The 27973-nt window shown below is 33.2% G+C and overlaps 2 protein-coding genes and 1 long non-coding RNA gene across 3 annotated transcripts; 2 read left to right on the forward strand and 1 right to left on the reverse strand.

The window, feature by feature from the left end:
- Positions 1 to 2842: 2842 nt before the first annotated feature.
- Positions 2843 to 5235, forward strand: LOC107791650 (uncharacterized). Its single transcript, XM_016613745.2, has 2 exons — positions 2843 to 3171; positions 4808 to 5235. The coding sequence occupies exons 1-2, from the start codon at positions 2934 to 2936 to the stop codon at positions 5119 to 5121; spliced, it is 552 nt and encodes a 183-aa protein (XP_016469231.1). The 5' UTR covers positions 2843 to 2933; the 3' UTR covers positions 5122 to 5235.
- Positions 5236 to 13918: 8683 nt separating this feature from the next.
- LOC107791647 (uncharacterized) lies at positions 13919 to 16189 on the reverse strand. The gene is made up of 3 exons (XR_001649301.2): positions 15889 to 16189; positions 14279 to 14985; positions 13919 to 14171 (listed from the first exon to the last, which is right to left on the reverse strand). It is a non-coding gene; the product is annotated as an uncharacterized LOC107791647 (long non-coding RNA).
- Positions 16190 to 16504: 315 nt separating this feature from the next.
- On the forward strand, positions 16505 to 19525 carry LOC107791648 (E3 ubiquitin-protein ligase RMA1H1-like). Its single transcript, XM_016613744.2, has 2 exons — positions 16505 to 16613; positions 18470 to 19525. Exon 2 carries the CDS (start codon positions 18475 to 18477, stop codon positions 19225 to 19227), a length of 753 nt encoding a protein of 250 aa, XP_016469230.1. The 5' UTR covers positions 16505 to 16613; positions 18470 to 18474; the 3' UTR covers positions 19228 to 19525.
- Positions 19526 to 27973: the final 8448 nt, after the last annotated feature.

The following is a 27973-nucleotide window of genomic DNA, read 5'->3' on the forward strand; positions in this document are numbered from 1 at the left end:
TTATACCTGTCTCAGTATTTGGTACTCTGACTTAATTGACTTGTTGCTTCACTATTTGTTGTTCTAAACTGCCAGTTATAGTTTACTTTGTATTTTTCCATGATTTCTTATTCTCAGCCTTTATTTATGTTTATTACTCACTGGGTCGGAGTACTCACATTACTCTTGCATCTTGCGTGCAGATCCAGGTACACCACATGCTAAGTGAGGAATTGTTTAGCTGAGCAGGCAGTATCCGGGAGTATTGAGGTAGTTGCATGGCGTTCGCAGCCTTGATCTCTCCCCTCTATCTCTATCTTTTATTCCGTATTTTTCCTAGACAGACTTGTAATAGGTGGATATTCTGTATTAGAGGCTCATATTCGTGACACCGGATTCTGTAGGGCTATGGTGTGGTATTTTAATTGAACTTCCGCGGATTTTATTATCAATTATACACTTAAATGTAATGACTTAGTAAATTCTCTGTGATATTTATCTATAATCTGAATAAGAATTTGGGATAATGTTGTTGAATGGTCGGGCTTGCCTAGCAGTGTGTTGGGCGCCATCATGACCGGGGTTGGGGTCGTGACATTTCTATAACTACTTTTAAGTGTAACAAAGAGTATATATAAAAAAATGGTATGAAGTGAAATATTTTTTTATAAAAATGTAAACAAATTATTTCGAAAAAACTCTTTAATTTTTTTTAATTCGAAGATAATAAAAAGATAGGATATTTTTTAACATTAGTAGAGAGTTTTAAAATTATTATAATAGAAGTTATATCATGGATAAACTCAAAATATCGAAATCTTATGAAATATTTACATAATATCCGTCCATATTTATTATTTACTTTTTATAGCTAATATAAATAGATGATATACCGACAACACACGATTATACACATATTATATATAAATTACACATCATTTAATTTTTTAATTTAAGTGGTCGGGTGAGCACCGATTTAGGCTGATTAGATAAAGCCAAAAGAAAAACATGAAATAATTTCAACCAAAGGATAAAAACATTATTAAAGTTCATATGTAGACAATTTTTATTAAAACTCATCATTTTATAGTGAAAAAAATAATTTTTTGTAACAAAAGAAATAATGACATAAAAAATAAGATAAAAGAAAATAAATATTGAAAAAAAGTGTTAGAAAGATCTAAAAACGAGAAAAAAAAAGATGACAACACATTTTTTCTTATGTTTCATCTTTGTTGAGTATAAAAAATTTGAAAGTTAATCTCACCGATTTCAAATATTTTTTTTTTTCAACTCAAATACATAGATTATAAGATAAGGATATCTTCGAATATTTATTTTAATTTACATTATTTGTCGTTTTAAAAAAATCACTATTACTAACAAACTGATATGATTTTCGAATTTGAATTGGAATGCAATTTGAGTAGTTTGCATTGAGGTTAAGCCAAGTATGGTGTCGAAAAATAAACTACTTGATAATTTTAAGACAATATATGCAATGTTTTATAATAATAATCAACTAATTTAACATTTAATGATCAAAGAACAATTTTTTTATTATATATATAGGGTATTAAAAATTCAAATTCTGGGGCTAGAGATATCGATAAACTTAAAGTGGAGTTATACTGAAATAAATCCGGCCAAAGAATCATTTAAATTTTTAGATAGCCGATTAAAGTGAATTTTAAATTAAGAATAATATCTTCACTTGCATCATTATAAAGATAATCATTATTATAATATATATAAAGTTTTAGAAATTGAAATTTCAAAATATATATATATATATATAATAATAATGTTTTAGAAATTAAAATTTCAAAATAAAAATATTTTTTGAAAAACAAAATCATACAAAATAAGAGTTCAAGTCGTAGTATAAGAGTCATGTCGTAATCAAAAAAGAAGGTGTGACACTTTGCCATAAATATGAATTACTATTTCACTTTGTGGTTATTTTTAGGTTCCAATGACACCTATGAGAATAGTGCAAAAATAAAATTATCACTACGAGAATTGAGAAAATGTTAGTCTTTTTTCATGTAGTGTTTCTTAATTAATATATGACGATTATCTATAATTATTTAGAAGGTTTAAATGTTAAAGTTATTTACATATAATTCAAATAACTCAGATATTTAACATGATTAGTGTCAAATATCAAAATAGAGTAAAAACATTCACTAGCTAAAGAATTTTTATATTTTTAGATAGCTAACTAAAATGGTTTGAATTAAGAATAATATTTTCAATTACATTATTATAAAAATAATTATTATTGAAAAATAATGTTTTAGAAACTAAAATTTGAGAAAGAAATATTTTTTAAGAGATATCAACACACCAAATAAGAGTTTAAGTAGTAGTAAAAGAGTTAAGTCTTATCCAAAAAGTCATTCATTGTCTCAACATTTGATTGTTTTGCCATAAATATGAGTTATTATTTTGCTTTCTGACTATTTTTAGGATCCAATGACACCAGCAAGAATGATATCAAAAAAAAAAATAGAAGAAATGGTTAATTTTTTTTATGTAGTTAATATCCAATGATTATTAATATTTACGAAGAAAGTGTAAAATTTAAGATTATTTACATATAATCCAAATAATTTAAATATTTCATATGATTAGTGTCTGCGCATCCGCGCGGGGTACTAATACTAGTTTTCCCTTAAAAAAAGAGGTGCTATGTCTAGTTATTTATACGGAACATATTTTATAAGAAATAATGTGAAATAAAAACATAATATTAAAACAAAAGTGAAGACAAAAAATAAAAAAATTCCAGAAAGCAAAGTGAAAGAGACACGTGGACAGCTGAACACTAACTCCTCATCCAATCATCAAAAAGCACACACATCATCACCTCATCCACTATTTTACCCCCAAACCAAAACCGAAACTCCACTCGGCCACAGATCGCCTTTATCCACCACTTTTCCATTTCAATGGCCGGTTTAATTGAAACTATTGCAGTTCCTCGCGCCTCTGCTCTGCCGTCGGCATCGTTGGCTCCTATCGCCGGTTCTTCCCTCTCCGGCCGTCGGTCCTCTGTTAGATTCTCCGTATTCAAGGGGCTTAAGATCCAGCAGACTCGTTCATCATCAGTGTCCTTCAGCTCAATCTCTAAATCAGTTCCCCGTAGAGGAGGAATCGTTTGTGAGGCTCAGGACACTGCCGTTCTAGGTCTTTATTTCTTGTCCTCCCTTTAAATTCTGTTTATTATATTGCTATTTATGTTTGCTGAATAGTTGAGATTTTTTTGATTTTTTTGTGCGTATATTGGAAATAGTCTCTCTAACTCTCAAGTTAGGGATAAGGTCTGCCTACACACTACGCCCCCGGCTCCACATAACAGACTCCATGTGTGGGATTACACTGGGTATGTTATTGTTGTTGTTGAAATACTTAAATACCCAACGAGTAATGTAACATCTACTCGTTTAAGCAGCTTGAGCAAAATATAAGTAAAAGAAATTTAATGAGTTTGAAAAGGAGGTCGATTATATGATAACTAACTCTAAATAAGTATGGTTTTTTAATCGTGTATATGTTGGCCTTTTGGGTGTTGCACTTGTTAGTTAGTTTAGTGGAAGATGCTTGTTGCAGTATGTGAGCATGAGCAGCAAAGACAACCAAAAACAGATTACCATTTGTGTCTTCTTTGGATACTGAGCTCTTCATTGTCATAAACTTTCGAAGTTGAAGATTAAGTCATCCACTTTCCACTGTCAAAGCAGAGTGCTGAAGTTTGGTGCTTGAATATTTTGCTTTCTGGTTGCACTTTCTTAATAGTATTGCAATAGAAGCGAAGACAAGAGCCTACAATTTACCTTTTGATTTTTCTGCGTCGAGTGATTAAAATTCGGAGTAGTTGTCAAGTATACTATGCTTTCCTGAATTAAAGTGGCACTTTCCTGGAAAACCATGAGTACAGGTCAATTGATCTCCATAGAGTGGATTACTTCTAAAAGGAGGGGGAAGTATCTCTGAGTCTATCAAGTGTTTACCCGTAAAGATATACTCATGAATAAAACAGATGAAAATTTATTGCATTGGCTCTTTACTTTTGAGGAAGTAACATCAAGGCGCTTAAACTGTACTTCATTTTTTACACATATCTTACAAAAGCTTAAAAACTAATACTATACAGCGATAATATCTGTGTTAGTAAAAGAAAGGAAAATGCAGATGAAGAACACTATATTACTATTATTTTTGAAAGATCTTTTGTTTGCGCTCAAATTGAATGTCAGAAGACAATGCCTCTTTTGCTTTCTTTCCCTGAAGAAGTTGCTAATTTCACATACCTTCTTAAAAGTTCATGTACTTGTTTTCTCGTGATGACATAATTTTTGAAAAAATTTAGAAGCTAGTACTGGCATGCTGTCAAATACTCAAATTCCTATGACTTACATCACTCAGCAATTATGACCTGATACTTTCTTTGATGTTGTGGAGCTACTTCAGATTTCAGGTATCAGTATAGTTTGCTTCATACGATACTTCTCTTCATTCTTCACCCAAAAGGGGATGAATGACTTATATTTTGTGTGAGAGAGTGCAGGGCTGCACTTGTAATATAAATTGTCCTAGTTAAAAAAAATCATTCTATGTTGTCAAATTTTCGTTGGTGGTCTTCTAACTGATTACAAGGAGAAATAACTAATATAATGCATAAGTTTCCTTATATTGTTAATTTTCGGTTGTTGTGCATTAGCATATTGCAAAACATCTCAGGCTGCTAAAGCCGTTGCTTTCTCAGCATCTCCATTATTTGTCAGCTTCTTTGTTTGTTTAACATGGTCATTGGAAAATGCAGTGCCTCCTGTTAATGATCAAACATGGGAGTCACTTGTGATTGGGTCGGATGTGCCTGTTCTAGTTGAATTTTGGGCTCCGTGGTGTGGTCCATGCCGAATGATTCACCCTACTGTTGACGAACTAGCACAGGAATTTGCTGGCAAGTTTAAATTCTACAAGGTGAACACAGATGAAAGTCCGGCTATTGCTACCAGATATGGGATCCGAAGTATCCCAACCGTCATGATTTTCAAGGATGGAGAGAAGAAAGATACAGTTATTGGTGCAGTCCCTAAAACTACCTTGACGACCTCCATAGAAAAATTCTTGTAAAATGGTACATATGTAGATATGTTCTATGAGAATTTTAACCATCTTTTATTTATAATTCACTCTTTGCTTTTGGCGCGGCAAGAATTGACATAATCAACCTGAGATGCGCCGGTATATAGTGTGTTATGCTATGTTTCCTCTTCGGCATTATGTTAGTTATCTATGTTTCTAAAATACTCGATCATTAACTCGTATTTTTCTGTCCGGAAAAGGGTCAAAAATATCCTCCTACTATTTGAAAATTTTGCATATACTCTCCGTTATACTATTGGTCTATATACCCTCCGTTATACTATTGGTCTATAAAAGTCTTTGACGTTATAAAATTGGTGCAAAAATTCTATCCCTACCCAGTCAGATTACACCCCACTTCAATTTTGACTCAATACGAAATTAATTTTTATTTTTAATCTAAAACTTGTAATCTTACATCTTCCTTTTTAACACTCTCACTTCCAGTCTCAACATTCTTCCCCTGAAGCGATCTCCACGATTCTAGCCCTAAAGTGACTTTCAGTCATTAAAACATTAATTCAATATTTAAGTCATAAAAAATTATCATATAAACAAATAATTTAAACATATATTGGTAAGTTGTAATGCTTGACATTAGTCTTGGCCAAGCTTCTCCCCGAGTCAAAAGTGTCCAAGCTTTTATTTTTTTGGTTGTGGGGGTGGGGGAGTACTTTTGGATAGAAAATGAAACAATTTTTAACTTCTCCCCCGAAGTAATTTTGACGTTTCTTCTACCAAAAATAACCTTAGCAAAATATTCTATATAGCAAAATAACCTTACTTAGTTTAAACTATTAACTAATATATATAATGACTTTTGAGATGAATTTTCATATTTATTGAATAATTTTTTGATTTACTTAAATTACCTTGAAAGAATAAAATACTTTTCAATTTTATTTATATTTTTCTTAAATTAATAAAATAAAACTTAATTATTATCTTTAATAATAAATATTTGTGATTATTTATCTGCTTATATAACATTAACTATTAAGGCACTTAAAAGCACATTTTCAAAAGCTTGGCCAAAAACAAGTTAGTGTTTAAAAGTGTTTTTCAAATTCATTAGCCAAACACAAAGTGTTTTTCTCCAAAAGTATTTTTTTAAGGAGTACTTCTCAAAATAAGTTGAATAATCCAACTTGGCCAAATAAGCTGTGAAGTATGTGTAAATTGATATGAATAAAAATGTACTAAACTTGTTTTCTGATCACGCCCAATTCTAGTCCTAAAAAGGATAAACGATTGCTGTAAATATAATCCGGTCTAAAAGTCCGGAGTCGAATCCCACAGAGAACTAAGGCTTAGCTACAATCGTTCAGCATTGCTAAGAAATACAAGTTCAAATAATTTCCTAGCTATAAAGATTGTAAATTTTTTAAAGCTAAGTAATTAACAAATACAAAAAGTAGTAAAATTATCAACTAACAAAACTAAGGAGGTCTAGGTTATGATTTTTTCAATTGTCGGAATTCTTTCCACTATATTTTTTATAATCTCGCCTAAGTACTCTCTACTAATCGTGAATACTTCAGGCGTCGTAATTCTCTTTCGAGCAACTACAACAATTTACTAGACATATTCTTCCGAACTACACTAGCTGACACTAATTCACTGCTCACTAAGATCGCTCGTTATTCCTAATCCTACCTTTAAACCCTCCGTATTGATTTTCCGTATGTTGTTCAACAACTACCTAAATATATACCATTTTCCAAGCAATACACACTAAATAGGCACAGTCCATTGATGGTCATTCAATCAATAACAATAAACACGTAGTTGAACAAGTAGAGAAATCCAACGGCTCAATTATATAAAAACGTAATAAGAATTCATACTACAAAAGTTTCCATCAAACCCTAGATAAAAAATTAGTTATTCATAATATTATGCAAAACTACAATATTAGAATTCATAACCAATAATGAAAATAGGAAGAAGGAAGTGAAAAACACGCAGAAGAATTCTTTGCCTTGCTCTAGTATGTTCTTGCCTCCTTCGATCGATTTTTTTCTAAAAACGTCCAATCCCCCTTCAAAAGTGAGTTTAAAGACTATTTATATGGGATAGGGTTAGCATAGGGCGAAATAATACAAGCCAACTTTGGAAAAGACTTTTCAGGTTAGCTCGTTCACTCTTTCGTGCGCGCGCGAGAGTGAACGAGCGAAGTATTCTCTTTTTCTTTGCCTCCCGAATCTCTTGTGCACTTCCATGCTTTTTTAGCTTAGTTCGCTGTTTTTTCTCAAGCTTTTCCTCAGCTAGCTCGTTCACTCTCTCGTATGCATGCAAGAATGAACGAGCAAAGTTCTTCGTTTGTCTTTTGGTCCCAAATTAACTTATTTTGCTCCCTTTTCGTCCAACTTGTTGCTACACATAAGAATGCACATAATGAGCATAATTCACTACAAAAAGTTATGTAACCTCCTGTAACATCACAAGTAATGAGATGAAAGTACGCCGAAAAATATGAATTTTTAGCCGTTTATCAACACCCCGCACTTAAACTCTTGCTCGTCCTCGAGCAACTTTCAAAATAAGCATAATGGCAAGAAACACATTTTTAAAATATACTTAAGCATCATACCAATGCCACTGGCTTATACCAATACTTAGAACTCAACATACGACCTATTGACATCTCTCTTCAAAAGTAGACCCATGCCAAGACTATTTAAAATATTTGTGCGACTTCTTCTAATATCCTAACCTCAAGAGATGACTCCAATACATTCCTTACGATGACTCACTTCTTGTGTCACCTCAAAATGCTTGGATTTTACCAATCCTTTGTAAATCATGTGCTCTCACCACAATTAAAGAGAGAAATTAGTCCACACACTCAAATATGCATTCAAGTATAGTTTAAGAACTTACACATCGAAAGAATTCGCTCACTCTCACAAAGAAATTCATGGGCATTTCAAGATCGTACCATAGGCTTGACTATAGTGTAAGTTCTCTATTAATCTAAGCTTGCAAAGTCTAGGATAAATTAAGTCTTTACAAATTGTAATGTAGTCTAAGGGATGGGTAGGATATATTTAGGTATAGTGACTAACCCTCCTAAGCACTTTAATACACTACACATAGCTTTCAAATACATAATCTTCATGACCAATTCAAGCAATACCACGAAACCATATACAATTTGGCCCTTCTTCTTTAAGCACGATTCACTAGCCCGAATTAAGAGGAACGGGAGGTGTAGTTTTTCCTCTCTTTTTTTTCCTTTTTTTTTGTTTGCATTTTCTTTGATTTTTTTCTCTTTTCTTTTCTCTAATTTTTTTTCAACACTCTCCAAACTTAGGTTGTCCAGCTAATGATCTTTCAAAACATACGTGCACCTTTTGACCTTTCTGTGGTTCCACTCAAAAACTATTCCAACTCTCACCTTATTCTTCTAGCAATGTAAGTGCTTTCAGAGATAAAGGTTCAAAAAGATATAATTAAGAACAAAAAAGAAAAGGAAAAGGGAATTGACTTGTAATGTGGGTGCCAAAGAAAAGGTTTATAGGCTCAAAAGGGCTATCTAAGAAAATTTTTATTTATAGTGGCATACTAGCTCAATGGACAATCAAAGAAATGCCTACATCATCTCCTACACTCACAAGGCTTACTTATTTCGCTTCGACTAACACACGGGGAAAGTTTTAGACTAATACAAGATAACATAGAATGTAATCAAGCCTCAAGTTAAACAACTAAGAATAATCATCATATTAACTCAACTCATGGAAAGTAATCACAGAAGTCAACAAATGAGCTTAAGCGTCAAAGAAAAGTCATATATATTATCAAGGCATGTAGGCACATAGAACACGAAGGAGATAATCAATTCAAATGTTACAGCGCTAAGTCCCAACATAAAATATGTCCAAAAGTATTGATACTCAAGTTATTCCATTCTATTATCAGTTCTACAAAGGAAGAAAAAGGATAATCTTTTTGCATTTTTCTTTAGACTTTAATCCCTCAAGAAAACTATCAAAGAAGTCCATCGTCGGGAAAAGTCCAAAAATATTATGAAAATTCTACCTACAAAAAAATTACTACCCGGTTTAAAGAGTCATCCCTTGCAAAAGAACCGTGGCCATAAGAAAAATCAAGAGGATTATTTCTATCAAATTTTTATTTTTATTTTATATATATACATAACATAGCATAAGAAATTACCCAGACAGTCTTCTCCCACCCCACACTTAAAATTGTACATTGTCCCTAATGCACACCATAAATAACAAGAGGGTAAAAAAACTCCCTAGTAGGCTAAAGGCCGAAGCATTAACAGCTCACGGGGTACTCATACTTCCCCCTGGAATTGGTCTTTTATGGGGGCACCTGATGGTGGGCTATAATTGTGTATTTTAGCCATTAATTACACTGTAATTCGCTGCATTTTACTAGTGTTTGAGCTTTAAATTGTATTATTTTGCACTGAGTGTGTGTTTATGCCTTATAGGAGCGATTCTGAGGTGCAATGAGATTTTAGAGCTAATTCGAGATAGTTTGGAGCTTTTAAATCTAAGTAAAAGACCAAGGCTTAAGTTGGGATAATGTTCGGGGATCAACGGACAATAATGCACTCAACGGGAGAAACAAGAGTTGAGCAGAAGGCTCACCCAGATGCTCGACCGTGCACGAGACCCCTCCAGTGCGCACCTGAGCGCGCATGTAAAGCAGAACCTGCCAGATGTGTGCGGCCATATGCGCGACCGCACCTCTAGGTGCACGGCCGTGCACGTCCAGTTTCGGAAACTTTTCCCAAGCCTATTTTTGTAAGTTAGGAGGCGACTTCGTTTGACCTATATGAATCCTAGCTCGTCTAAAAACATGGTATCTTAGATTTTGGAGGAACATTTGGAGAGAAGAAGGCAAGGAAAGAACGGAGACAGGATATACTTGATCTAATTCATACAAAACGGAAGTTTGTTGGATTTTTGAGAATTGTAATTCCTTCTTGTTCTTCTAATACTCTTGTGAAGAATAATTTCTCCACTATGGAGTATTTCTTTTATGGTTATTGACAGATGTTGTGAATTGACTATTGTTTTGGATTTTACCCTATGTTAATTGCGCAAACTCATTGAATGAGTTTTTAATTAAATTGCAAGGCTAATTGTGGTTTTACATTAATCGAAAGAGAAATTTTGCTGCGATTTGTATTGTGCCATATTGTTTGGGTTGATTTTATACCTCTTGTAGGTAATCAAAATAGTTTAGAGAATTATCAATTAACCCAATTTAGAAGAATAGTCGAGAAGTGTTCTTCAAAAGATCATTCATTCACTGTATTTGTTCATATGTTCATAGGATCTGTTATTAGGTTGATTAAGGAAACTCTCATGCATTTGAAAGAAGAATTTGAACCCCTAAGGTAGCCTAATCATCTGTTGATATCGAAGGAGTCAATAGAAGTTTAGACTGAACTTAACATAGAGTTACCCGGAATAATAGTTGATCACATATCTTGTCATGGGCCTTACTTCTCACTTTGATATTCAATCGTTGCTATTTAGTCATTAAATTTCTATTAGTTTCTTACGATCAATAATTTTAGTTTTATTAGTAGTCAATAATAACATAATTAAAAGGTTTATTATCCTAGATACTATTGAGCTGAAGATTTATTAGAACACTGTTTAAACCAATCCCTATAATGACGATTTAATACTATACTATCTTTGATTAGCGAGCCTAAGTTTTATACACCGATTTTACGCTCGTCAGCATCCCATACTTAGTTCTAGTCATCTTGTTTTCTTTTGCTTCCTTCCAATAGCTTTGCTTCTCATGCTCCTAGAAAATCGAAAGCTACACTAAAAAATAACACAATAAAAATACTTTTTAAAAATTTAAAATCAATGAAAGCAGTAAAGTTGGGTTGCCTTCCAACAAGCGCCTGATTTAACATCACGACACGACATGAATCATTTTCTGCCTCCACCTCGAGCTTATGAATTGAATCCCAAGTTTTTATTCTTATGATTATGCTTCTGAGGCGGTACAAATTGTTGTGAGCCAAAAATTAAATGATTATTTATGCACTTTTTGGCTTTCAACCGAGAAGTGTCACTTTGCCTAGACGGCCTTGAAAATTTAAGAATATTGGGCTCATCTTCCTCTTCCTTTGACTCTTGCATTGGCTCATACAGATCAATTTCCATTTCACCGTCTGAACATAATGTAGAAAAGTGTTTGGAATGAGGTCCAACATGCTCAAATACATAAACTTCAAGATTTTCAACATCCTCAACGCCAATCACATTAGAGTCAACTAAATTTGCATATTCAACGTCCATGGTTGACTCTAGTATTACTTCTTCAACATCAACATCCTCAAATTCTAGTTGGTTAGATTGTTGGTGTTCTACTCTGACCTACTTTATTAAAACCTCAATTTCGGCATCTAATTCATACTCTTCTTGGCTACTATCCACAATATTGGCTTGTTGAGCATTAAATGCTTCAACTAGTTGACTCACTTTTACCTTCAGGTTGTGAATAGTAACATCTTGCCTTTGTATGTCCAGTTGTTTCTCATATTTTGTTCCACGGGACACCTTAGCATATCTTTGATCTCTTTCAGGTCATCATCCACTGGATTTTTTGTTCCTATTAACTTCATAAGAAAAAGAAGAACCATCAAAATAAGAGGTTGGGAGAAGATAAGAAATATAAGTACAAGCATAAAAGTGACCATCTTGACCACCACACATATCACACACATTCCACACAAAAAATTGAGTTGGTGCACATAACTCGCTCTCGGAAATATTTTGATAATTTTTTCATGAGTGGTTTCCTCCACAATAAGCATTAGGAAGATTAATAGTAGAATTACCAACATCGAAACTCTCATAATTCCAAGATGCCATGTTTCTCAAATAAACAAGTGAAAATAAAAATAAAAAATCAAATACTAAAAGAAACAAAATAAAAGTTCAAACTTGAAACGTAGAAATATGTACACCTACAGCTACACCGTTATTTCCCCGGTAATGACGCCAAAATTTGATCAAGCCCAACTCTAATCCTAAAAAGGATAAGTGGTCGCTGCAAATATAATCTGGTCTAAAAGTTCGGAGTCGAATCCCACAGAGAACTAAGGCTTAACTACAATTGTTCAGTATTGCTAAGAAATACGAGTTCAAATAATTTCCTAGTTATAAAGATTGATTTTTTTTAAAACTAAGTAATTAACAAATACAAAAAAGTAGTAAAATTATCAACTAACAAGACTAAGAAGGTCTAGAATTATGATTTCTCCAATTGTCGAAATTTTCCCCGCTATATTTTTTATAATTTTGCCTAAGTATTCTCTACTGATCATGAGTACTTCATGTGTCATATTTCTCTTCCGAGCAACTACAATAATTTACTAGACATATTCTTCCGAACTACGCTAGTTGGCACTAATTTACCGCTCACTAAGATCGCACCAAGGTTTCGTTATTCCTAATCCTACCTTTAAACCCTATGTATTGATTTTTCACATATGTTAGGAGTGATGTTGTTCAACAACTACCTAAATATGTACCATTTTCCAAGCAATATGCACTAAATAGGCACAAACAATTGATGGCCATTCAATCAACAACAATAAACACGTAGTTGAACAAGTAGAGAAATCCAATGGCTCAATTATATAAAAACGTAATAAGAATTCATCCTACAAAATGTTCCATCAAAACCCTAGATAAAAAATTAGTTATTAATAATAGTATGCAAAACTACAATACTAGAATTCATAACCAATAATGAAAATAGGAAGAAGGAAGTGAAAAACTCGTAAAAGAATTCTCTGTCTTGCTCCTAGTATATTCTTGCCTCCTTCGGTCGATTTTTTTTCCTAAAAACATCCAATCCCTCCTTCAAAAGTGAGTTTAAAGACTATTTACATGGGATATGGTTAGTATGGGGCGTAATAATACAAGCCAACTTTGGAAAAGACTTTTCAGGTTAGCTCGTTCAATCTCTCGTGCGCACGTGAGAGTGAACAAGCTAAGTATTCTCTTTTTCTTTGCCTCCCAAATCTCTTATGTACTTCCATGCCTTTTTAGCTTAGTTCGTTGTTTTTTCTCATGGTTTCCTCAGCTAGCTCGTTCACTCTCTCGTGTGCACACGAGAATGAACGAGCAAAGTTCTTCTTTTGTCTTTTAGTTCTGAATCAACTTCTTTTGCTCCCTTTTTGTCCAACTTGCTCATACACATAAGAATGCACGCAATGAGCATAATTCACTACAAAAACTCATATAACCTCCCGTAACCACACAAGTAATGAGATGAAAGTACACCAAAAAATATGCATTTTGAGCCGTTTATCATATTTCCCCAATCATATGAAATAAATTCAATTTTTAATTAAAATATTTTGTCACCTTTTGTTGAGTCATTTTTGGCCTTCAAGAGGTTTTTGGGTTCACTCAATCCTTTGCTCACTTTATATCTGATTCGGCATTTTTGGGTCTCATTGCCTATCACACTTTTCCTTTATACTAGTATACATACCCGCGCGATGCGCGGATCATTTTATAGGGAAAAAGAGTGGATGGATATATTAGAAACAGATGTATATTGCTATAGAAGTACTTGGCTTTAAACGGATTAGTCCACCTAAAAAAGTAAATTTTTTTGTCTCAAGTTATGATTAGAAAAAATAAAGGACAGTTAAACACATCTGTAATTCACAGTAATTAAGACAACACATTTTGATGTGTTGTACTTTGGATCAGAAGTATATGAGAACATGAGCAAGTAAGTCATGTTGGTCGATGATATAAACGACGACTCGCATGGATAATCAAGATCTCAAAAATACTCAATACTGGTTAGCAGAATCTATATAACAGTTTTAAGTCTTAGATGAAATGCATACAATAAAAACATTAATTCTCATCAAGATTTTATGTCAATTACCGACATAGCAGTGATGTTGTTGTACCAATTGAAAACACCTTCATCAGAAGCTACATGTTCCTTTACAGCTGAGGCAAAGTTCTTTGTTGCATGCTTAAGGTAACTTTTCTTACCTGTAGAAATAAATGAATATTGCAGACTATTAGATGAAATAATAGGTAGAACATTTAGTATTCTTAGTGAAACAAAACAATGTGAAACATCAGCAGACTTTACTTACAATATGTTGCCTTTATTGCTCCAGTTGAATCCACCCCCAACCACTCATTCAAAGTTGCATAAAGGATGGAAACACCCGTTACATCCATTTCAACGACTATCAATGCTGAAAATTTACCAACACGAACAACTATCTACCTTCAAAAGATCTCAATTCAATTTATACAACAAAGGACCTTAGTGTCGCTCCTGTTGAAATTATTTTGAGACGTGAACAAAAGAGCCTGCAAAGCCTCTCGAATATACCCAGTGTTATCAAAGGCGAAAAGCGCAAAAAAACTTTAAGGTCTGTTGGGGCTTTAAGCACAAAGCGCAAAAAGAGCGTGGACTTTAATGAAGAAAGGCGCTAATGGAGAAAAATGATAAATATGTATGTGTAGTCCAAGACTAATATCTATATGCATGAATACCAAATATACGGACAAAGAAATTGAAGAAAATTTACGATAAAGTAAAATATCAATTGTTTAGTATCATCTCTTCAAGATTACGCTCATTGGCAAGGAAAAATATGCCTTAGAGCCTTGATGACAACACTGAAGTGCCCACAAAGCGAGGAAAAATGTTTAACATGTTTTGAGTCTCGTTTCAGGGCTTAAGCGCGCCTTTAATAACACTGAACATACCGCCTTGCTACACCTGAGTCGAACATTAGCATGTATTGACATCCATATACCAATGTTCCCAACAACACCAGAACATTGAGCACTGAAAAGAAAAGTAGAGACAATAATATAAGGTCTAATATCTGTATTTTTGTTTGTTGCAGGAAATAGAAATAACAACAATTACACAGAAACAAAAATAAATGTTTTATTATCTTTGAAATAAAAACTAATACATTCATCTTTCAGTGATAGTATTCAAAGTTTCATCAATTAAAAAGAGTAAACTTAAAAAAAGTATAGAGTTCAAATTCTTGTAACATATAATATGATAAAGTGTTCAGGAGTATATAAAATTATTTTTTATACATCAAAAATTATGTTGCTCTTCTGCTATTCAATATGTCATATTCAGTGAATCAGAGAACCAATATATTATAAGAATAATAAAAAACATGCTTCTCCTTATTTGCCGTGAACAATTTCCTTTATCACTTTAAACTTTTAAGCAAAATATTCGAATTCTTAATTACTTATAATATTCTAGAAGCATATTGTTATAATTGTTTCTAAGAAGTATAATTACAAAGTGACATATATAACAATAAAATCAAGTAACATAAACTGGAGGCACCAGAAGATGATTTGTTAGAAAATAATGACATAGAAATAAAAGATGGTAAAAGTGAGAGCTATTAAGAAAATTACACAAGCTAGAAGATAATAGGAAAATAAATTTGGCAACCCCATAGATTTAAGCAAAGATTTCGATGAGTAAGACTTCCTCAAAGATTACCAATGCTTGCTAGCACATGTAGCACGCGAGACCAAAGGAATTCATAATTTTGCCTTTAAGTTCAAGAAAATAATCAATTATATCTTCTTCCCCCATTTATCAACAAAGAAGATCAACGATTTAGTCTAATGGCCTTATAGTTATATGCTTGCAAACAAAAAGTACATAAAAATTATTTTAAGAGATAGTAGTGATAATCAAAGAACAAACCTTTGGCAACTGAAGTTTTTTTTGCGCCGTTTCTAATTATATATGTTGTATCTGCTTGGTGTGGAAAGGGGGTTATTTGATTCTCCATGGAGAAGAATCCGTGAAAGTGGATTACTATGCCTTTTTAAAAGAAATTGGAAGTAAGATGTAGTGGTTTCATGATTTTGACAAATAAAGTGGGAGTTCAAAAAAAGATCGATTTTTGTTGAGAAGAAGAAAACGGTTTTTGACTAAGCAGTTTGAGTTTGCGCTGTCAGAACATTGTGGATCTGAAGCACGAAAACGATAGATGTTGATATTTATTAGGTCAAAGACGCGTATGGAGTTATGTTATGTGTTGGTTTCAGAATAGTATGTTATTTTTTTTAAAATTCAAATTAAAGAAAGAAACTAATTTTACCAAATTTAACTAATATTCTCCTAAAATTTCCACATGGCATTTTCTGAACGCGACACTTGGCAAATTCTCATGGCTGACATTTTGGACCGGAGGGAGTAATAGATAATAATAATAATAATAATAATAATAATAATAATAATAATAATAATAATAATAATAATAATAATAATAATAATAATAATAAATAGATAAATTGGATGGATGACAAGTCACTCATTTCCGTTAAGAAAAAAAAATCACTCATTTCGTAATTCCTACCAACACTACCCTTTCTCCTCTGTAGCGCCTCCCTTTCATTCTTTGAGGGCATCTTCATCTGTCGGTGGTATTACCCTTTCCCTTCTTCTTTCTCATTTTTTATTTCATTTTTTTTCTTAATGCCTATTTGATCTCGTTTAATGCATCTTTTGTAATGCTTGAGATTGGTTATAGTTTTTTTTGTTTATTATTTCGACGAGAAGGGTTTTGGTGTTCTTAATTGATTAATACTATGTTGATTTTCTGCTTTATTCAAGATTTTCCCCTTCCCGAAATAGAAAGTGTAGAACTGCAATTTGATCATTCGATTTCAGGGTAAACCTTAAATTGGAGCTATGGATTAACATTTATGTGGTTAGAAATTTTATCAGTAATTGTTTAATCCTAACATTAAAAAGGATGAAAAATGGGGGAAGAACTCGAAGAAACAATGTTAAAATGTCTGCAGAATACTGAAAGCCTGATATTCGGGTGTTTGGCATCTTATAGGAAAAGTTTATCACTCTTCATTAAGATATTAATCCGGGTCTCCCATTAGAATCCTATGCGTTCGGTTTTGGAGCTTCTGTAATGAGGCTTTTAGAATAAAACACTTCGACAACTACTACTATGCTCAATCCCAAGCTAGTTGTGGTAGATAGTCAAAACATAAATCAATCTGTTGCGCACACAGAAAAGTCCGTTGAATCTGAACTTTGGTTTCAAAAATGACATGAACACAGAACACCAGTAAGTTCTCCTAAGTTACTAACAAGAAACTGGAACTGTAACACGGCAATATCTTGAATCCTATTTTCAAATGTAAACCGGAAAATCTAAATGTTCAGTCTGCAAAACTATCCTAAAAGCATCGTTATAGGTTGAGCATGTATATTTGTATGAAGAATATTTACTGTAGTTTGAGCATTTATCATGTATCTTGCCTTCTTATTCTAGGGTACTGCTTCCCAGACTAGGTAAGAGCTAGGATGTGGATAAGCAATTTAACTTGTGTATGAGCTTCCACATTCTTGCACAAAACATTTCTCCAAAACAATATTATTCTTCAATTAGTGGCAACACAAATGATACATGCTCAATGCTTACTGAAGATTTTGGCCTATAACAATGTCTTTAGAATATATTTACACACTGCATATTCAGATATTTCTTCTGGTCTAGACCAGTTAGTTTGACAGACTGGACATTTGGGATTTTCTTCTAATCCTGGTGTATACTGTTTTGTATTTAGGGAACAGAAACGAAAACGGAATTGGTACTTGGATGTTGAGCTTATGGGGGGAGGGGGAGGGGTACTTTGTTTTTATGTTTTCTGGCATGGTGTTATGTTTCCCTCTGATTCCTTTCATTTTTATGTGAGACTAAAAAGAATATTGGAAATGACTCGGACACGTGATAGTTTCTCACGGAAGTGCATTTTTCAAATCCATTTATCCAAATGGAGTGTTTGGGGTGGTTTAGCTGATAATCTAGGTTTATCTATTTAAACTTTGGGAAGCAATAACAATCTTTTTCCCCTCTTTTTATACAACTTGAACTAGCAAGTAAATCTTTCATTGATTGGTTCAGAAAGGACAGACTCGAGCTAAAAGAAATTAAACCTTGTAGGGCTTTGTTTAGTGCTCGAATGGAGGGTCTTTAATTGTGATTAATGTTTTGTATCCAATCCATGCTGCTTACTTTCATACTCTCACTCCTATTTAAAGCTCAAATATAAAGAAAAAAAGGAGAAAACAATGAGATGCTTTCCTGGTTATCTTTTTAATTTTGCACACCAAATGAATTAACGATCGATTCACCAAATCGGAAGTTGGTTTCTCCCATTTGTACATATCATGTAGTTTTGCTGATAAACATAGATGTTTCATTTATGTGGTGCATTTTTTCAGGTGATTAATTTATTTTGGAATTGTCTTTTAACAGATTTCATGCCTATTACCCGTGTTGGATCTGATGAAGATGTTTCTTTTAAGAAGAGAAACTCAGTTACCTCTGAAAATATGGCGTCCTGTTTTGATTGCAACATTTGCCTTGACTCAGCACATGATCCTGTAGTCACCCTCTGCGGTCACCTCTACTGCTGGCCGTGCATTTACAAGTGGATCCAGATTGAGAGCTCTACACCAGAATCCGAAGAAAAACCTAAATGTCCAGTGTGTAAAGCTCACATCTCAAGCTCCTCACTGGTGCCTCTCTATGGTCGTGGGACATCATCACTGGAGTCTGAATCGAAAAAGTCTCAAGTTAACATGGACATACCTCATAGGCCTCAAGCGATTGGGACAATCGCACCACATGATTCACTCTCTCCAACTTCTCACGTAAATCAGCAATTTCATCAATCTTCTGTCAATCCTCCACAACGGTCATTTCAACATTACCGGCCATACTTACCCCAAGCCTTTGGTAGCTATGCAGCTATGGCTCCATCTAGCTTTGGGGGCACTGCAATGACCAGTTTGTTCAGGCCAGTGGCCGGTGTGTTTGGAGAAATATTTTCTGCGAGAATGTTTGGAAGCTCAGGCGCAAGATTAATTGCTTATCCTCATCCTAGCCCTTACCTCATCCCGGCAAGTGGTAGCCCTAGAGTGAGAAGGCAAGAAATGCAGGTGGACAAATTTCTTAATAGATTGTCCATCTTTCTTTTCTGCTGCTTTATCTTGTGTCTCCTCCTGTTTTAAGGGTCATATAATGTGTCTCTTCGTCATACGTATGTACAAAATATGTGACTGTGTTTACAACAGTCTGGGAGTAGTTCATAGTAGAAAAACATAGACTAATTAAGAGATTTAACAGAAATAGCTTTACACCATGCAAACGTTGCTTCATTCCCTTCTCTTTATGCCTTTTTGGCAAAAGGATATTGTTCTTCAGAAGGTGTTAAGACAATTAAACATGCTCTGTGTTTGTTCTATCATAGAACTTCTGTAATGTATCAGTTGCCATTGCAGATGATAATCATTTTGCTTTTCTTGGCCCGACATTTGTTCTATCATAGTATTTCGGGTTTTTCCGTACGTATGAAATTTTAAACTTATTTACCTGGTTTTAGCTGGGTTTCCTATTTACAAAAAGTAACTAAAGTTTTTTACAAAATATATACAAATTCGATCAAAAGCTACATATATACAACTTGAATTTTTTTGTTGTATGGAATCTAGTCAAAAGCTACAATTTACATACATCTTACATACAATTTGTATCAAATTGTGTTCATTGTCCTATATCTTGTATGTCGTTTATACATCCAGACATACAAAATACATACAATTTGTCAATGTCTTCGGTTTCCAAACATATCAAAAGTTTTGTTCTTCAATTTTCTATCCTACTGGTCCAAAGCATAAACGTTGTCTGGGGAATTTGAGTTGATTGATCTAGTCTCCTTTCTCCTTTGGAGTGCTTTATGTCAGAGTAGTAGTTCCACTTTTATTACAGTCGATCCCATTGCAAGGAGCAAGATGCTCTTCTATCTTATGTTTCAATTCTTTATTTTTAACATAAATGGTAAATTATATATGCTAAAAGTAAGTGATAACCTCTCTAAGAGGGTAAACAAATTTTATAATATCGTTTAGCTAGTACAAATTCCTTGAACTTCTATGCTTGATGCTCCTAAGGACCTGATCTGATCCCAAGCTTCACAAACAAAGTGAGTCAACAAGTCCAATGTTTATTCAAAACGCAACGTTGTGTGGACTATATAGGTTTTAATTATGATAAAACAAGTAGATCAAGGAAACAAATTTTAGGTGCTTGAGGATTGATGTGCTGTTTGGCTTATGGGCTATACATAAAAAATAACCAAGCATCGAATGACAGGTAAGTGGGATTTAAAGTAACATTTACTTCGATATTAGGAGATTGTTGAAATTTCAAGCAATACTTCTCTATATTTAGATTAGAAGAAAAGACAAGTGGTACAAGGAATTTCTACAACTAGGAATTAGGAATTAGTTTTGTATGGTTTCTTAGAGTCGGGGTTGGTCTATTTTCGTCTTTCTCATGTAAAAACAAATAAAATCCTTTTAAGTTTAACCTATTGGGATCTCAATGGATGTCTTATAATGAATTGGTAACATGCAATGCAGTCACCACGTTAACTTTGCTTGAAATTTGTGGAAACTATAATTCATATAAAACCATTATATATAGGTCATTGGACAATTAACTTGTGCAAAAGACAAGAAAACACCATTCCCGAAAATATGATGAAATCTCATCACTGCAAAGAATTGTTCTACCACTCATCATAATCCTAATTCGATTTTGATTATCTATATGGTATTAAAAAAATTGATTCGATTAATTTGAATTTTTGTCGCATATGGTAATAAAAGTGTTGGTAGTAGAGCTTCGCATTCCGGAACCAAACTGTGGTCTTTTTGGACTCAAACGAGAAAAATAGATGAAAAAATTACTGACTATCATTTTATATGTATCGTGATTATTCGCTGCGCTATACCTTAACGACACATTTGTCCGTTAAGGTATAGCGTAGTGAATAACCGCGCTATATTTGTGTGAGCATATAATTTTTACCCTACCAAAATATTCCTACAAAACAGATGATTAAATTAGTCCTATTTATTTTTATATTTTTTAAGGATTTTTTGGTGTTTATTTGGAACTATTTGCATTTTTAGTCGCATTTTTCATTTTTAAAGTTATGAAAACTAACAAAAATATTTAAACCTTCATCATTTTGCATTATTAGGTTTTTAATTTAGTTTAATGCCTAATTATATTTTATATTACTTCATTAAAAGAAAATCACAAAAATTGTTTGTTCTTGACATTATTTTTAGTTTAGTATTAAATTAAGTAATTTTTTCTTTTTAAATTTAAGATTGACTAAAATGTGCAAATAATACAAATAGATAAGGCTGAATACATACAGAGACACTTAAAGTTGGCACGATTTTTCATTTAGACACATGAACTTAGGGGTGTTCCTAATGAGCACGTACATTACACGAACTTTGTTCCAATTAGACACTCTTTTGACAACTAGCGAAACTTACAAAGTGTGTGCAATACACTCGTTGCTGATGTGGCAAATGGCGAATAAAATGAGGACATATATCTTTTTGAGTTAAAAAAGAGAGGAAAAACTATGTTAAATCTATTTAATAAACAAAATAAAAAATAACATTCTCAAAAAGAAAAGAAAAACTTAAGTTACACCCAATCAGGAAAGAGCACATTTAAAAAAAATAAGACATTGGTGTTTTGGAAATCAGTATTCTTAGTGTTCTTTACTATTTTCATGTGTGTTCTTGTTCCAACCAAGATTTTAATCCAAACTTCTAAGAGAAACTCTTCCAAATTTGTTATAACTGCAGCTAAAGATTCCCCACGACGACCCGAAGGCAATCCCAACATTAATTTCACAAACTTTCATCAAATCAAGTTACCCATTTTAAACTTTCAAGCTTTTAAAAGACCCCATTAATGGATCGTTGCTCTAGGCTCTCTAGAACGGGGTTGAATTCCAAATTAGAATTCCTTCGACCGTACCCTTATTTCCCTTTCCTTCTCTTTCAATTCAAGTGTTCCTATCAAAATTCCGGATCTTGTCTTATAGAGAGTTTTCTTACTGCTCCCTCTTTTCTCCTTTGACTCCTCAGATCCAGTGCTACATTTCTTCTCTTTCATTCGGTAAGCTCACACCGTCACTTTTACATGTCTTAGCATTTTTGTTTTGCTATGTAATTTTGCGGAGATTTTGAAATTATTGGATTATTTACAAATTTTGTTTAACTTTTTGATGCTTGAATCTAGAGAATTTCTATTATGCTCGGATAAAGGAGAAATTATTGAGTTAAATCAATGGTGGAGGCACAACAATGGTGAAAGTGGAGGAGGCAATGGTGGAAATGGTGGTGGACATAAAGAAGAATAAAAAGGAAATTAAAAAATAAAAAAAAATAAAAAAAATCTAATTTTGGGCTCTTCACGCGCCTATATTGGGTGAAGTTCACTCTAAGTGCCAACTCAGCAAGAAGTGCCTAATTGGAACAAAGTTCATGTAATGTACGTGCTCATTAGGAACACCCCTAAGTTTAGGTGTCTAAATGAAAAATCGTGCCAACTTTAAGTGTCTCCGTATATATTCAGCCAATAGATAATTAGTTAAATTTTATAAATTAAGATAATTTAGTACTTAATTTAGGATTTATTTAAATTAATTAGTTTTTAAAATTAAAGAAAAGGGGGTCTTGGCCAAATTGGGCCAATTTAAACTAGCCCAAACCCCAAACTTAACCTAAAAAACCCAAGCCCAAACCCTTTAGACCCGGTCCGCCCACTTTCTCCCTCCACTCAATCTTGACCGTGGATCTCTAATAGATCCAACAGTCCGGAACTCCCTCCCCTTTTAATATAAAAATGTCCTAAAACGTTTAACCCCCACCCCCCGCCCCCTCCCATTTCCAAACTCCCCATTCTCTCACATCTCTCTCCCAAATCACTAAATCCTAGCCGCTCCCTCTCTCCTTCCCTCTCTTCCGCCGCTACCCTTCCCCACAGCGGTGCCGCCCGCCAGAATTCGCCACCGGCAGCGGCCAAACTCCAAACACCAATAAAATAATATCAATCAACTCCTCTTCTCCTCTTCTACCTCCCCTCATCAACAAAATCCACAAAAAAACAACAACTTTAAACTTAAGAGAGGGACGAAACCCTACGCCACCCTAACCTCACCGCCGAAAATCGCCTACGGCGGCGACGGACCTCTAAACTCACTCAAAATCACCCCATACCCTCCTCTCATCCTCCTAAACCTCATCCTACCAACCAAATTCCCAAAAATCCAACCAAATCCGTAGATCTTAGATCTAAAAGGGCAGAAACCCTAGATCCACCCCCTTTTCTTTTTTTCTAGTCCATCTAAAGATCCTCTCGCCAAGAACCCTTTTCACGGGTCTCAGATCTCTGATAGGGGTATTGGCATGAGGGTTTTTCCTCCGGCTAGATCTGTTTTAAAACCCTATAATCAACCTAGCCGCCAAAAAATCCTCCAACCAAGATCTCCCATCAAGGATCTTAGATCCCAGACGGGAGTCTTGGCTTGAAGGGTTTTTCACGGTTAGACCCATCTTTAAGTTTTACTATTTTTTGTTATTTTCCGCCTTTATTAGTTTTATTTACGCATTTGTTTACGCATTTATTTTTGTTATTTCTCGCAGTTTTGTTATTATTATGTTATTTTCTACATTTATTTATTTATTATTATTATTCTGTTCTATAATTAATTAAATAATTAAAACAGGACTTAATTAAAAAATATATAAAGTCAGTGTAATCATATTCTGTTAGTTTTTATATTATTATGTATTTGTTATTTTGTTTGCTAATTACTTAATTAAAACGAATTAATCAAGATAAAAGTTAAAAAAAAAAATAGTGTTACATTATTCTGTTTTGTTTTTGTTTATTATTTCCTTTGTTTATTTCTGTTAATTGGTTGGGCCTGGCTGAATAGACAGACCCATAGCTTTGTTATTTTATTATTGTATATTTCCATTGTTAAAATTTGGTCTGGCTAAATAGACAGGCTCATAGTTTTGTTATTGTTGTTTATTTATTTTTGTTGTTAAAATTTGGCCTGACTAAATGGACAAGCTCATAGCTTTATTAAAAGTTTAAGAGCCCAAGCTCTTCAGGCCAAGAGTCACTTGACTCAGGCCTAGAACCAATCTGGTTCTGAGGTAATTCCAAGACCTTTAAGGGTCAATTTTGGAAACTTAAATTCTAAAAATCATTAAAAAAGTGCTAGAACTTTCTAGAATAGGGATAACTGTCCCAATGCTGAGTAGGTAAAAAGGATAAGATCCAAAAATATCCGTAAATAGGATACTTGTCCATTTTCTGAGATAAGAAAGGTACTAGAAATTGGACAGCTGTCCATTTCTGTAAAGAAGATGCCATTTTCCCTAATTTATTGGAAATTCTGACAGATTCTTTGTACCTTAATTCTTATCCCTTTTCACCTCCTCACTCTATAAATACACTCCTTCTTTTCATAATACACACACCTGAACAGACCTGAATACACATGAACACACCTGAATACACCTGAAAACAGAGATAGACAGACCTAGACATACACTTGGAAAAATTTTCTTAATTCTGCACTACTTTTGGAGTCTCGTTTTTTCACTCTTAGTAAAGAACTTCTACTGATTTCATACTATTTTTCTGGGATTTTTAGACTTAAATTTGAAGCTGTGTTGGATCTCTTGTTTGGTTATTGTTGCTGTTGTTTCTTACTCAAGTTTTTAGAGACACGTTTTTCTTTATCTGTTTGTTTTCTTGCTGCTGTCAAGGTATTTTCTTAACAAAATGTAAAGTTTCTTTCTTTTGTTGAATCATGACTTGAATTTGTTGATAAATCTGCAATTAGTTTGAATACTGCATGAACCATGTTAGTTTGAAGTTGTTTGTTTGAAAAGTTATGTTGCAAATTCATCTACACTGTTTTAGGCAAATATTTTAGTTTAAAAGTGTTATGAAAATTACAGAATATGCATAAAGATTCATGCATTTATAAAATTTGTATGTTCATATGCAGTAGTATCATATAGATCATCTTCTAGAAATTCTGTTAGAATCAAAATAGACAATTTGATTATTATTATTCAGTTAGCAAAAAATGTAATAATTTAATTTTTAATGCGTTTGCTGGTGTGTTAAACTAGCTTAATAGATTAGCAACTTTACTATGCTTTTTTTCAATAATTAAATAATTTTGATTATTGTTAGCCTAAAGTCATGAAAAAACCAGATTTTTACAAAATAACTAAATGATAACCATAATATATTTTCAGGCCCAAAACCAATTGGGTTTATGAAATTGTGTTTTGATTTTTACTAAACAAAATGAGTTGATCAATGGCCTTTATATTTAAAGATTTTTGAAATACAAATAAGTCTAAAAATCAGCATTTAAAAAAAATAAAAACTCAGGCAAATCAGTAGGAAGATGGTCCAAATTTAACAAGACTTTGATTTATTCAAAACCCCTTTTTATTTTCTGTTTTGAAAGATAAACAAAATATAGGTAAAAGTTCGCATATGGTCATTACGAATATTAATTTCAAACTCATTCGAATATGTATTGGGCTAGAGTTCACTTGGACTCATCATAATCAGGCCCAAGTCTTATCCTTTAAATTCATTTATTTGTCCACAAATATATATTGGGCCAGAGTCATTTGGACTCATTAGTAGGCCCAAACCTTCCTAAATCCATTATGTTTAAATTGAAATAATTTTGTTTTGGGCCAGATTCATCTAGATTAAATTAGGCCCAAGTTGCTTTAGATTTAATTTAGCTGTTTGAATAATAGACAATATATGTCTTGGGCTAGAGTTCATTTGGACTCAACCTTTGTCAGGCCCCAAACTTCAAAATTTGGGCATGTTTGGCATTTAATAAAGAGAAATTTTCATAAAGCACTATCTTTTAGTAGTAATTAGCCATCTACAGATAGCATTTGCTATATTACGGATTATAGATACCTTTTATGGGGTTATAAAATGTATTTGATGTATTTAAGTTATTGTATTCATGAATACAGTAGCAAAAATAGACGTGAATCAGGGAAGTCCAGCTAATCAGTTGTTGTATTCGAGTGTATTTGACTGTATTCATGGAGTGAAACATGTGATTACAGCTGGACAGATTATTGTAATCGACTGTATTCACGGCGTGAAATAGGGGATTACACTGTTTTTAAAAGGGAAAATGGATCAATTAACATAATAGACTCCTAATATAACTCAACAAACACAATTATAACACACAAAATTTGTATTTTCAGTTATAAAAAAGATTCTTAACCGAAAAATACCCAAAAACATAGCAATCTTCAGAAAAATTATATAATACATCTGAATACATAAATTATATTAATTAAAAAAAACTTATGAATACATTCATGGCATATAACGAGACAGTGAATACAATGAAATACATAGAATACAGCGGGATACATTGAAATACAATGAGAAAAAAAATACAATAAAATACATGAAATACATTAAATTACAATGAAAAAAAATCTTAGAGCATAAGTTTGAATAGTAGAAGAAAGAAAATGATGAATAAGAAATAAAATTTTTTAGATAACAATCTGGTGGGGGATGGGTCTTGCGTTTGAAATACTTCAAATTCATGATGAGCATTTGCATATCTTCTTTAGACAAATAAATTGGGAAATACCCCAAACTTCACCATAGATGCAAAGAAATTCCTCGCTGCTATCACTTCACCCATTTTGCAGAGCATATCGATCAAGATACCAAAAGTAACAATATTCAGAAGAATTCCATGATTCATCAATTCTTGATATAGCTGAAAGGCTCTTCCGGCATCAGCCATCTTGCCATAGCCATCCATCAGAGTATTATAAGTGTAAAGATTAGGCTTAACTCCAACCTCCCGCATTTTCATGAACATGCTTTCAGCTTCCAGTATCTTATCCTCACTGCACAACCCGCGTATCAGAGTAGTATATATCACAACATTTGGTTTAATCCCTTTCTCAGCCATCTCATCATATAGGAATTGCTGAACGGTGAAGATACATCAGAGAATCCGGTTGAGATCGATTAGATCGATGAGTGCTGGTGGTGCAGTTCAAGAGAAGAGGAAGAGAATCGCAAGCGAACTAGACAGAGAAGAGGAAGAGAATCGGAAATTTTAATGGGATGGGGGAAGAGAATGGGATGTATCAAAGTACAGAGAGAAAGAAAACATTGTGACTGATTAGCGTATTTAGTGGCTTAGGGCTAGGAGGTAACCAAAATTAAATATTTTGCTATAAACCTTAAAAGGAATCTATTTTTTAAATGGTATTTATTTAATAAGTATCTCAAATAAGTTGCCCCATTTGATCAAATAAGTATCTCATATAGTATTGAACCTTTACACCTAGCTACATGATGTAGAATATTTAGAGACACAATCACAACTTTAGGTACACTTTTAAATTAGATTAACTATTACAATTATGTATACTCATGCGTGACATAGTTGTGATGCCAAGGTATACGTTCGCGTGACCATCGTTAAGCATTTTTTTAATATTAAAACGCCTTAATCGAATATTAGTAGAAATGCTTTAGGCGCGTGTTTTGATTTGATATTATAATTACGTTTCTCTCTAATAAATCCAAAGTATGTGTTCGCGCATTTTTGACTAAACCTTTTTCTTAAATAAACTAAATGTTAGGAATTAGGTATACATACGCATAACTCATCTTAAGTTAATTTCTTAGATATGGATTATCAAGTGATTGGTAGCGGTAAAAGGTAAAATAAACATAGATCCTAAAATAAGTAACTAGACAAAATAATCCAAGTATAAATTGCTAAGTGATCGTGCTAAAACCACAGAACCCGGGAATGCCTAACACCTT

This window comes from Nicotiana tabacum, chromosome 8 (assembly GCF_000715075.1).
Source record: "Nicotiana tabacum cultivar K326 chromosome 8, ASM71507v2, whole genome shotgun sequence".
Lineage (NCBI taxonomy): Eukaryota > Viridiplantae > Streptophyta > Magnoliopsida > Solanales > Solanaceae > Nicotiana > Nicotiana tabacum.

Excerpts from the sequence above, each read along its gene's own strand:
- LOC107791650 (XM_016613745.2), top strand. The coding sequence starts at position 2,934 with ATGGCCGGTTTAATTGAAACTATTGCAGTTCCTCGCGCCTCTGCTCTG. Across the intron at positions 3,172-4,807 it reads TCAGGACACTGCCGTTCTAG|TGCCTCCTGTTAATGATCAA; the intron begins GTCTTTATTTCT and ends TGGAAAATGCAG.
- LOC107791648 (XM_016613744.2), top strand. The coding sequence starts at position 18,475 with ATGCCTATTACCCGTGTTGGATCTGATGAAGATGTTTCTTTTAAGAAG.